Source organism: Ranitomeya imitator, chromosome 4 (assembly GCF_032444005.1).
Source record: "Ranitomeya imitator isolate aRanImi1 chromosome 4, aRanImi1.pri, whole genome shotgun sequence".
Classification (NCBI taxonomy): Eukaryota; Metazoa; Chordata; class Amphibia; order Anura; family Dendrobatidae; genus Ranitomeya; species Ranitomeya imitator.
Window position 1 is genome coordinate 95,002,194 of NC_091285.1, and position 12,325 is coordinate 95,014,518.

At 45.6% G+C, this 12,325-nt stretch overlaps 1 protein-coding gene across 1 annotated transcript in view; it reads left to right on the forward strand.

Annotated features, from left to right (window-relative positions):
* DOCK2 (dedicator of cytokinesis 2) overlaps window positions 1-12,325 on the forward strand; it is a 1,209,209-nt gene that overhangs the window by 888,672 nt on the left and 308,212 nt on the right. Inside the window, exon 43 of the mRNA XM_069763868.1 lies at window positions 10,521-10,605. Within this exon, the coding sequence (XP_069619969.1) occupies window positions 10,521-10,605 (85 nt within the window). The remainder of the gene's footprint in view (window positions 1-10,520; window positions 10,606-12,325) is intronic.

A 12,325-nucleotide genomic window follows, 5' to 3' on the forward strand; every position in this document is an offset into this window, starting at 1 on the left:
GTATGAGTGTATATGTTGTGACATGAGTGTGTACGTGGTGACCTGTGTGTGTATGAGTGTATACGTTGTGACATGAGTATGAGTGTACGTGGTGACCTGAGCCATCACTCTGTATACTCAGAGCGGTGACTGAACCCGCGCCGGCGCTTCTCCCACCCTGTGACTGAAACCCGAACGCTGGAGGGGAAAAAAAATAATTTTCTCCCACACAGTGTTCGGCTGAGGCAACTTTCACACATCAGGTGTTTGCTTTCAGGCACAATCCGTCAACTGTTGAAAAAAATGGATCTGTCGCAAATTGTGAAAAACTGATGAGACAGATCTGTTTTTTTTTTTGCCGGATCCTTCTAGGTGATCCGGCATCCTAAGCCATCCGTCGCAATCCATCACTAATAAAAGTGTATGAGAAAAAAACTGATCCGGTGGCAATTGTTGCCAGATTCGTTTTTTTCAAAATTCTCCGGATTGTGCCTGACGGCAAAAAACTTACCGTATGTGTGAAAGTAGCCTAAGTGTGGGCACTGGGCAGATTAGTAACACTATTAATATGCAGATAATTCCCATAGCTGTAGGTTAAGAGTGTTTTTCTGCAGTCAGGCTATGTTTGCGCAGTCAGGAATCCCTGCCCTTTGGTCGCAGCGGGGACCCCACTCCACCCAAAGCGCCGCCCACTGTTGTACGCACGGTAATTCCGGATGTGTTCATTGAACAAATGCGGAATCACCTCATCGTATTCATAGACTGTGTTATTTATCTTGCGGAGACTGAGCGTCTCCGCAAGATAAATAGACATGCTGCGGTCTATAAAGACGCGCCGCATGTCCGGTTATGCAGGGCCGCCGGATGCAGCCCTGCACGTATTCATGAAATCCCCTCCACTATGCTGTAACATCTGGACACTCCGGATTGGACGCTGCTGCTGTACGCAGCGTCCAATCCGCAGCAAAAACTGAAGAAATCTGGACAGTGGAAACATACCCTTAGAGATTAGATAGCTAGAGAGTAGTGATGAGCGAACATGCTCGGGTGGTCTCTGAGTATCTTGGGCATGCTCGTAGATTATGTTTGTGTCCACGTAGCTGCATTTTTTGCGGCTGCTAGACAGCCTGAATACATGTGGGGATTCCCTAACAAACAGGCAACTCCTGCATGTGTTTAGGTTGTCTAACAGCCGCAAATCATGCAGCTATGGGGACACAAACATAATCTATGAGCACGCCCAAGATACCATGCTCACTATATAATGCTCCATACAGTATAATGGGCACCACAGAGTGCTCCATACATAATGAGCCGCATATATTGCTCCATACGGAATTGACCCCGTATAATACTCCATACAGTATAGTGAGCCACATATAATTCTCCACACAGTATATGATGGGCCCCATCTATTGCTCCATATATAATGGGCCTCATATAATGCTCCATACAGTATATTATCGGCCCCATACAGTATACTGAGTCCCATATATTGCTCCATACAGAATGGGCCCATATAATACTCCTTACAAAAGGGTCCCATATAATACTCCATACAGAATGGGCCCATATAATACTCCTTACAGAATGGGTCCCATATAATACTCCATACAGAATGGGTCCCATATAATGCTCCAAAAATAATTGGCCCCATATAATGCTCCATATATAATTGGCCATATAAAATGCTCCATATATAATTAGTCCCATAAGATGCTTCATATATTATTGGCCCCATATACTGCTCCATATTGAATTGGCCCCATATAATGCTCCCTATAGAATTGGCTTCATAAGATGCTCCCTATATTATTGGCCCCGTAAGATGCTCCATATAGAATTAGCCCCATATAATGCTCCATATATGGGCCCCTTCTGATGGTCCCCATATATTGCTCCAAATATTAAAGAAATGAAATACTCACCTCTTGTTGCTTGTCGCTGCTCTGCTCTGGACTCCTCAGCGTCGGCGTCTTCCTGCTCTCTGTGCAGCGACTGCTCAGTCAGAGGGCGCGCACTGGTGACGTCATTGCGCCCTCTGACCTGAACGTCACAGAGGATGGAAGACACTGCAGCGCTGGAACTGGGAGAGGTAAGTATTGCAAGTGTCGGAGCCCGGAGCAGGCGGGGGGTCCACTCGCGGGGGCCGGCACTATAGCGCGCCAGTGTCCCCGACAGCGAGTGGGCCCCCTGCCTGTTCAGGGCCAGCCCTCCATAGTGGAACAACATATTCGGTTATTTCTACGCCCATTGGCTCCAATGACGGTCGGAGAATATTGCAAATACAATATTTGCCGCTGATCATAATCGGAACTGAAAAGTTCGCTCAACTCTACTAAAAAGGCCATTTAAGTTTAGTATGTATGAAATGGTTTCTTATCAGTAGCACCTCGGATGTGCAATACTCATGCTGAATGGTATGTGAGACCTTAAGGTACCGTCACACTTAGCGACGCTGCAGCGATACCGACAACGATCCGGATCGCTGCAGCGTCGCTGTTTGGTCGCTGGAGAGCTGTCACACAGACAGCTCTCCAGCGACCAACGATCCCGAGGTCCCCGGTAACCAGGGTAAACATCGGGTAACTAAGCGCAGGGCCGCGCTTAGTAACTCGATGTTTACCCTGGTTACCAGCGTAAAATAACAAACAGTACATACTTACATTCAGCTGTCTGTCCCTTGCCGTCTGCTTCCTGCACTGACTGCTGGCCGTAAAGTGAAAGCAGAGCACAGCCACAGCGGTGAGTCACCGCTGTGTGACTCACCGCTGTGCTGTGCTTTCACTTTCACTTTGCGGCCAGCAGTCAGTGCAGGAAGCAGACGGCAAGGGACAGACAGCTGAATGTAAGTATGTACTGTTTGTTTTTTTACGCTGGTAACCAGGGTAAACATCGGGTTACTAAGCGCGGCCCTGCGCTTAGTTACCCGATATTTACCCTGGTTACCAGTGAAGACATCGCTGAATCGGTGTCACACAAACCGATTCAGCGATGTCTACGGGGAGTCCAGCGACGAAATAAAGTTCTGGACTTTCTTCCCCGACCAGCGACAGCACAGCAGGGGCCTGATCGCTGCTGCCTGTCACACTGGACGATATCGCTAGCGAGGACGCTGCAACGTCACGGATCGCTAGCGATATCGTCTAGTGTGACGGTACCTTTAGACTCCTTAACATAAAGATGGACCACCACTCCTGGGCCAGTGCTTTGTGTTTGCCCCCCAGGCTAAAATTTGCCAGTCAGCCCCTGTTTCCGGCCCTATGTTCCACATGGAAACTGAAGTCCTGCAGGGCTAAGAACCAACGGGTGACTCTAGCATTTCTTCCTTTCGTTTCTCTCATCCACCTAAGCGGGGCATGGTCAGATACCAGTCTAAATTTACGTCCCAGCAGATAGTACCGCAATGTGTCCACTACCCATTTTATGGCCAAGCACTCCTTCTCAACGATTGAGTAGTTCTTTTCAGATGAGGACAGCTTCCTACTCAGATAGAGAACAGGATGCTCCTCCCCATGTAGTTCTTGGGAAAGGACTGCTCCCACCCTAACATCTGAGGCATCTGTCTGAAGAATAAACTCTTTCTTGAAGTTTGGGGCCATCAGAACGGGTTGCTTACATAAAGCCTCTTTCATTTCTTGGAAGGCTGAATCTGTTTCTTTGGACCACTTAACCATTACTGATTTTGTCCCTTTTAGCAGGTCAGTCAGAGGCGCCGCCATTGTGGCGAAGTTTGGGATGAACCTCCTGTAATATCCCACGATTCCCAGGAAGGCTTTAACTTGCTTCTTGGAAACTGGTTTTGGCCATGTTTGAATTGCCTCCACTTTACTGATTTGGGGTTTTATTTCTCCATGACCCACTATGTATCCAAGGTACTTAGCTTCTTCTTTACCCAATGCACACTTCTTCGGGTTTATTGTAAATCCGGCCTCTCTTATAGCATCAAACACCGCTTGGACTTTCTCCAGATGACTCTCCCAGTCCGGGCTAAAGATGACGATATCATCTAGGTACGCAGCAGCGTATGCCTTGTGGGGTGCAAGGACTCTATCCATAGCCCTTTGGAAGGTGGCCGGAGCTCCCTGTAGACCAAATGGCATCCGGACATACTGGAAGCACCCATCTGGTGTAGAAAACGCCGTCTTCTCCTTGGCTTCCTGTGCCATGGGGATCTGCCAATACCCCTTCGTCAAATCCAAGGTGGTTATGTACCTGGCGGGCCCAAGCCTTTCGATGAGCTCATCAACTCGGGGCATGGGATATGCGTCGAACTTGGAGACCTCATTCAACTTCCTATAGTCGTTGCAAAATCTCCACTCCCCATCAGGTTTTGGGACCAGGACAATTGGGCTCGACCAACCGCTCTTGGATTCCTCAATGACTCCAAGCTTCAACATACGCTCCACTTCCTTGGAGACTATTTCTCGACGGGCCTCAGGAATTCTATAGGGCTTCACGTTCACGCGCACATGGGGCTCTGTCAGGACCTCATGCTCTATGACCTTCGTGTACCCAGGCAACTCGGAAAACAGGTCCCTGTTTTTCTGGAGTAACTCCAGGCATTGCTGTTTCTGGGACTCCGATAGCGTCTCCGCTATAGTAACCGCTCCAACCTCACCTTCTGGGTTGCTTAACAACGATGGAGTTACTGTCGGCTCTCTATCTTGCCACGGCTTGATAAGGTTGACATGGTATACTTGGAATGGTTTCCGTCTTCCTGGTTGGTGAATTTTATAGTTTACTTCACCGAGTTTCTCGACAACCTCATATGGCCCTTGCCATTTGGCCAAGAACTTGCTTTCCACTGTCGGAACTAACACAAGAACTCGGTCTCCCGGATTGAATTGCCTCACTCTTGCAGACCGGTTGTAGACCCTGGCCTGAGCTTCTTGTGCTTGGAGAAGGTGTTCTTTCACGATAGGCATCACCTTTGCAATCCTCTGCTGCATCAGGGCCACATGCTCAATGACGCTTCTGTGGGGCGTGACTTCGGCTTCCCAGGTTTCCTTGGCTATATCCAGGAGTCCTCGTGGATGTCGGCCATACAGAAGCTCAAACGGTGAGAAACCTGTGGAGGCCTGTGGAACTTCACGAATGGAAAACATCAAATAGGGTAAGAGACAATCCCAGTCTCTACCGTCTTTCTCTATAGCTTTTCTCAGCATGCTCTTCAGTGTCTTGTTAAACCTCTCAACAAGGCCATCTGACTGGGGATGGTACACCGAGGTCCTCAACTGGGAGATTTTCAGGGCTTTGCATAGTTCCCTCATCACCTTGCTCATGAAAGGTGTCCCCTGGTCAGTCAGGATCTCCTTCGGCAGACCTGTCCGGGAAAAGACATGGACCAACTCGCGAGCTATACTCTTTGAAGAAGAATTTCTCAAGGGAATTGCCTCAGGATAGCGTGTGGCGTAGTCCAGGATGACTAATATATACTGATGGCCCCGGGCTGATTTAACTAAGGGACCGACCAAGTCCATGGCAATTCTCTCGAATGGCACCTCAATAATGGGCAGTGGCACAAGGGGGTTCCGGAAATGAGGAGTGGGAGCAGTTAGCTGACATGTAGGGCAGGACCTGCAATAGTTCACTATTTCCCGGTGGCACCCAGGCCAATAGAACCTCTGCACAACCCGTTCCTGCGTTTTTTCCACCCCTAGGTGTCCACCCAAGATGTGTGAATGGGCCATGTCCAACACCTTCCGTCTATATGGACCCGGCACTACCAACTGCTCTACCAACTCCTCCCTTATTTTCGTGACCCGGTACAACAACTCCCTGCTCATTAGAAAATGGGGAAATCTTGTGTCTGCCCCCGGCTCCTGTACCACCCCGTCAATAACTGTGACATTATTAAAGGCTTCCCTCAGAGTGGGGTCCCTATGTTGGGCAGTCCCAAAATTTTCACCGGATACCTCTAACTCCAGAATGTCAGATGCAGGGGACACTTCCTCCTCATCTCCAGCCAGGACACAAAAAGGAAATCTGTCTGACTCTGGGTTTGGCACCACCCTTCCCGGGTTCACTGGTTCCCTACTCTTGCTAGGGAGCTCAGAATCTTTCCCCCACAAATCCCAAAACAAACAGAAATCCCGGCCAATAATTATAGGGTGCAACAAGTCCTGAACGACGCCGACTATGTGGGACTCCGTGCCACATGTCGTTTCAATGTTCACACTGGCCACATGGTAGTCCTTTGCATCACCATGTATGCACCGCACTCCGACCTTCTTTCCCGGGAGCAGGTGGAGAGGAAAAGTGGCCCTCACCAGGGTCACTAGGCTCCCCGAGTCTAACAGTGCCGTTACTGCTTGACCGTTCACCTTCACGGGACATGCTTGAGGTCCCTCGTTGGGCGGAGAGTTCACACTGCAAGCTGGATACGCATAGTATGAACAACGGCGTCCCATGCTGCAGTCCATCTGCTCAGTGGTTTGGGAACAACGGGCAGCTATATGTCCTGGCTTGTGGCACCTCCAACAAATAATATCACCCGTGGGGACCTTGGGCACCACCTCCCCCGCCCTTTGTGACCTTGGACGCACCACCCCTTTTTGGGACTCAGCTGCCTTCTGGGATCCCCAGTACGGCATGGGCTGCCTCCCGAAGGAGCCTTCCAACCCTTGGTACCTCTCAACCAGTCCGATCAGCTCGTCGGCATTCTGGGGATCACCCTGGGCAACCCAAGACTGTATAGGCCTCGGGAGGGAATGGACAAACCGATCCATCATCACCCGTTCTACCATCTGTGCAGGCGCAGAGGATTCTGGCTGCAGCCATTTCTGGACCAGGTGCAACAGATCAAACATTTGGGAACGAGGTGGTTTGTCCCGGTGATAGCCCCAGGAGTGAACTCGCTGTGCCCTGACAGTCAGTGTCACCCCCAAACGTGCGAGAATCTCGGCTTTCAATTTGTGATACTCTTTGGCATCCTGCAAGGTCAAATCATAGTACGCCTTCTGGGGTTCTCCCGTCAGGTATGGCGCAAGTACCTCTGCCCACTGCTCTGGCGGAAGTTTTTCCCTCTCAGCGACCCTCTCAAACACCGTCAGGAAGGCCTCAACATCATCCCCGGGAGTCATTTTCTGCAACGCGCGTCTTACCGTTTTCCGGACGTGGGTGTCATCAGCCAAACCTGGGGTTGGGGCGCTCGCCTTGCCCTGGATGGCGGTTGCCAGAAGCTGCATCTGCTGCTGATGCTCCTGCTGGCTCTGCTGCATCTGCTGCCGTTGCTCCTGCTGGCTTTGTTGCATCTGCTGCCGTTGCTCCTGCTGGCTCTGTTGTATCTGCTGCATCAACAGCCTGTTGGTCTCTTGCTGCCTTTTCTCCTGCTGTGACTGCATCTGGACCAATTGTTTCAGCAGGTCCTCCATTTTCTCCGGCAATGCTTGCTGGCTTGCAACAGCCTTGACCCAGGACATTCAAAATAAACTCACGTCTCCGCTGGGAACGCTGCTCGCACGTCTCCACCAATTGTAAGGATTTCACTCACTCAGCTGCGACGGCTGACACTCAGGAGACGTGTTCCTTTAAAGTTCACTGGGTTTATTGCTTCATAAACCATGTTGCAAACAACAGAAAACAAATAGCCTTTGGTTCAGGTAAAGAAAAACAAGTGTCCAGTTCATCCGGCTCAGTCCTGAAGCCGCAACACACTCAGGAGGGTTTCACCTCCACACATCTCTGCTGTGTAAAGGATTAGCCAGTCTTATAAAGAGCTAACCCCACCCAGTAACCCATCACATGATTAGCCATGTGGTCTGACATTACCACAGGTCCTGAAACACATATACAAGATTATGTGCAAGAAAGGAATACTCCGGGCTACATTACAGCAACCAGGCACTTATGTGGCACATACCTCCCATCGACTACAAACCCTTTAGCCATGCTACAATATATATATATATATAGATGTTCAAATCAATAGATGCTATAAGCGATCCTTACACTCTGCCCATTTACCATCACATGATTTTCTTCACTCCAAATAACACGATTAAATATGGTACAATATTGTGCCACCAAGAGCACTAAACAATAATTAATGTTCCATCCGGAGGGGAGTACAAATAAGACTAAGGCTATAGTACCTAATAATGTATGATGCATATGCTGTGATAGGCAGCAGTCTAAGCATCAATGCCCGATGTAGTTTTCAATTGTATACATATTCCGTAAAAGACGGAAGAAAAATAAATCAGCCGTGTTATTCATCCTTGGATGCATGTGTGCCCCCTGGCATCTCAACACATTTCCCTACCGGATATAAGTTTATCAGTAGAGCTGTAGTGTGACACAGGGTCAAAAAATGGGCTTATACTCTGCAGACAGAGAGAAGTCAGACTCAAGGGGCCAATGGAGACAGACAAACAGGCAGGACCCAGAGGAACAGATGGGAAATGTTTGAGGGGTGTATGGGACAACTAATACAAGTCCTTACACCCAGTAACAAATGCGGTGATGACTTCTGGGCCCTCTTTATTGCCACCACCCTTGTCCTATTTTTTGTAGCAAATGACCTCTTTCAGCTACCATATGAGAAACAGAAAGCAGTAAAGGGTCCTGTATCCAGTCAGATTATAAATCTTACTATACTCTACCGAGCAATGAAATCAATGTTTTACAAAAGGTATTATCTTTTGTTCCCACTGCCCTTTTAATTCCTTTACCTTGCTTAAATATATCAAGTTATTTGGACGTAAATTAAAATGTCACAAATGTTATAAACATCAGGACCAAGAGCAATGTTTCAAATTGAGGATAGCTGAGTATGAATTGGGGGTTGTTCAGGCACTTGCAGATTTACTGGAAGAAAATGAAGATGAAAGAGTGTTGGGACCCTTTACAGAACTTAAGAAGAATGCTGGGGAGTTTGACAGTATAGACATCTTTCTATGAGTTGTTGAGGATGATTTATCCAAAATACACACTTCTAAAGTGACTATAGGTCTAACGTAACTGTTTATGAATGTCCTGCTCTCGCCTCCCTGGAGACGAACCAACAGTTGATTGAGAAGCCCTCGGACTAGGGGGTCAGTTTGGTCATTCTAGACCATCTTCAGTATCTTTCCATGTGCACTTCTAATCTGCAGGATGCAGAAACATATGAAGTACTGAATGGTGATCCAACACCTCAATGCCTACTATTCCTTATTTCCTTACTGATTTTTTGGACCTTAGAGTGATAAAAAAATGAATTTGAGTTTCTTATACCTTTGATTTCAGTGATCCCAACATTTTATGCCCTGATAAGGTACATAAAGGGCTCGACACCCTAAAAGGTTGTGCAAGAGCTTTGGGGATGGACTATATGGGTCAAAACATAGGAGTATTTGTCGACAAGATTATCCGCCTATTCGTTACCTCTTTACCATCCTATATCCACAAGAAGATGTGGGTGGTATCCCAACATCCTCTTCTACACGAGGTTCATAGACAATGTCTTCTTGCTGTGGTCTGTATCTACTGATGATTTCTATCTCTTCATGGAATGCCTTAATGATAACCAGATTGGTACGAAATTCACATCAGAGCACCAAAGGAGTGAAATTTAATTTCCTGACCTTACAATTGGGAGAGATTGCAAGGGGTTCCTTACCACACGTACATATCGAAAACCAACTGCGACCAACAGTCTTCTCAGATGGTAAACTCCACACCCAGGACCAGGCAACATTTCCACAGACTAAATTGTCCACACTTAAATAATGTAGAACTGACCATCCAACATGTTTTAAACTGATTCAGGATACAGCTATTTGAAGTCCCAAAGATGCAATCACTCTCAGAGCAATAATTATTTCTATTTTACAAGTATATTGCCATCCACGGGCTTATATTTGTTTTGAAGAATTGTGTTTTTGTAAAATGTGTATAAACCCCAATTAATTAAGACAGTAATTTTGCACGCCACTCTTGATGAGGCCCAATGGGTTAAGAGGAAACAAATTAATTAAAAGAGTATAACTCTAAAGTAATTTGTTGCATCTTTTAGTTGTTGTTTACCAGCATAAGACATGTACTCCAGCCATTCTGTTGTAATTTATGCAACTTTTGCTAAATATATAGTGTTATAAAACATGCACCAAAGCATCAATAATAGCTTGTTATTAGTGATCTAAACCAGGGCGGCTATGTCCATTAGTTGCTGATCAAATAAAACAATGCTGGATCTAATTTGAAGAATGTGATTATTTTTTATAGCTGCAAGCTTAGCTTGAACAAAAGTCTAACATAAAATTAAAAAAATTGTAATTTTGTATTTTAAAACCAGTTGAAAAAAATATATAGAAAATATAAAAAATGCACTTTAAGTGCAGGCACTACTCTTATTACTAACCTATTGTACAAGCTTTCCAGGTGGACACTTTCAATAAATTTACATACATTTTACCGTAAAATTATAAGTAGATTATGTATAACTGCTGATTTATGGGCTCGACTCACTAAAACTTTCACAGCGAATGTAGTATTGCCTAGGAAATGTGAATATAAAACTGTTCTATTCATTTTAATTTATGCTTGATATTTTTCAGCTTTTACAAGTCAAATTATGTGCAGAGATTCCACTATTCAAAACCAGTAAGGAAGGGCTCCATTGATCCTGAGAATGAGTTTGCTGTAAGTACGGTATACCTTTGCCATGTTTAGTATATCCTACTAAAAACCAGACTGAAGCAGATAGTTTAAAATTCAAATTGGCCATCTTAACTAAAAAAAAATAAAAATCAAATATCTTATCATAGGATATATTGATCACTCTAACCCATTGTTTAGTGAACATGAATCCCCTTAAAACAAACTTTATTATAACAATATATCTAAAAACACACACCAACCCAGTGCTATATGGCAGCAAAAAAGTCTGCCTAAAAATTGACCAAGGTATAGCGCATACCCTACAGTAACCTTTCCTGTTCCCTGCCTGGCTGTGGAGGTTGGCACCCTAATAACGATTTTTTGGCGCCCCCACTCAACGTGGACTAACCCTCACTGCCCTATCTCACCCTACAATGCAGGTGGGAAAACAATAATATAAGAACAGAGATGAAGAAAAGCAAAAAAATGGTCAAAAAAATAAAAAAAACACAATATAATGAAATCAGCAAAAAAAGCAGGTGCAGGACAAATGCTGTAATTTTACAGAGATCCAGCCCTTTTTGATAACCAGCTAATAAATACTGCTAATTTGCAGTGGGTATGCTACCAGATATGCCACACAAAGCAAAAAAAGAGCAAATGCAGGACAAACACTATAATTTTACAGGGATCCAGCCCTTTGGATAACCAATCAGTAAATCCTGCTAATTTGCAATAGGTATGCTATCAGATATGCCACACAAATTTGATATTTCGGCATGAACTTTTAGCTATTACCCATACCACACATATTTGTATCCTGTGTGCAGTCTTGATTCTGCAGGAAGCAGAGAGGATTTTTCGGGTCAGACATGTGGCTGGCATCAAGCTTCAGTGTGCAGTATGCAGTTTACATGCTAAATCATCTGCCCCAAAAACATTTGGCAAAAAATGTAAAATTTTAAAAGAAGAAAATTTATTTTGCGTATTTCCAAGAATTTTCTTTAATAAGCTACAACAACAAACTTTGCACTTTGTGCCATGCTCTGCTTAGGGGGGAGGGGGGCAATTAGATAAAGTCATGCCAGATGCAGGCACAATAACATTTAAAGGGACACTGTCACCTGAATTTGGAGGGAACAATCTTCAGCCATAGGGGTGGGGTTTTCGGGTGTTTGATTCACCCTTTCCTTACCCGCTGGCTGCATGCTGGCTGCAATATTGTATTGAAGTTTATTCTCTGTCCTCCGTAGTACATGCCTGCACAAGGCAAGATTTCCTTGCGCAGGCGTGTACCATGGAGGACAGAGAATGAACTTCAATCCAATATTGCAGCCAGCATGCAGCCAGCGGGTAAGGAAAGGGTGAATCAAATACCCAAAAACCTCGCCTCCATGGCTGAAGATTGTTCCCTCCAAATTCAGGTGACAGTGTCCCTTTAATTTCTCCAGAAGTAAAAAAGAATCAGTCATGAGCTGTATTGTAAATGTGATGCCCAGTGCACTATACATTTTATATTGGGAAAAATGTAGCATTTTGTGCCAAAACCTGGAAGGACATCATTTTTCATAAAGTATTGTTGAAAGCTAGATATCTTCAATTGAGGCACAGAGCATATGATTTTTTCGCAGAAGGCAATACAGTTCAGATGGCTCAGTTATTGATTGTGGCGAACGTTTGTGAACTTGACACGTGGGAGTTCAGTTTTCACTAAAATAGATGACTGGACTCAAATTAATGTTAAATTTAAACAAATAACCAA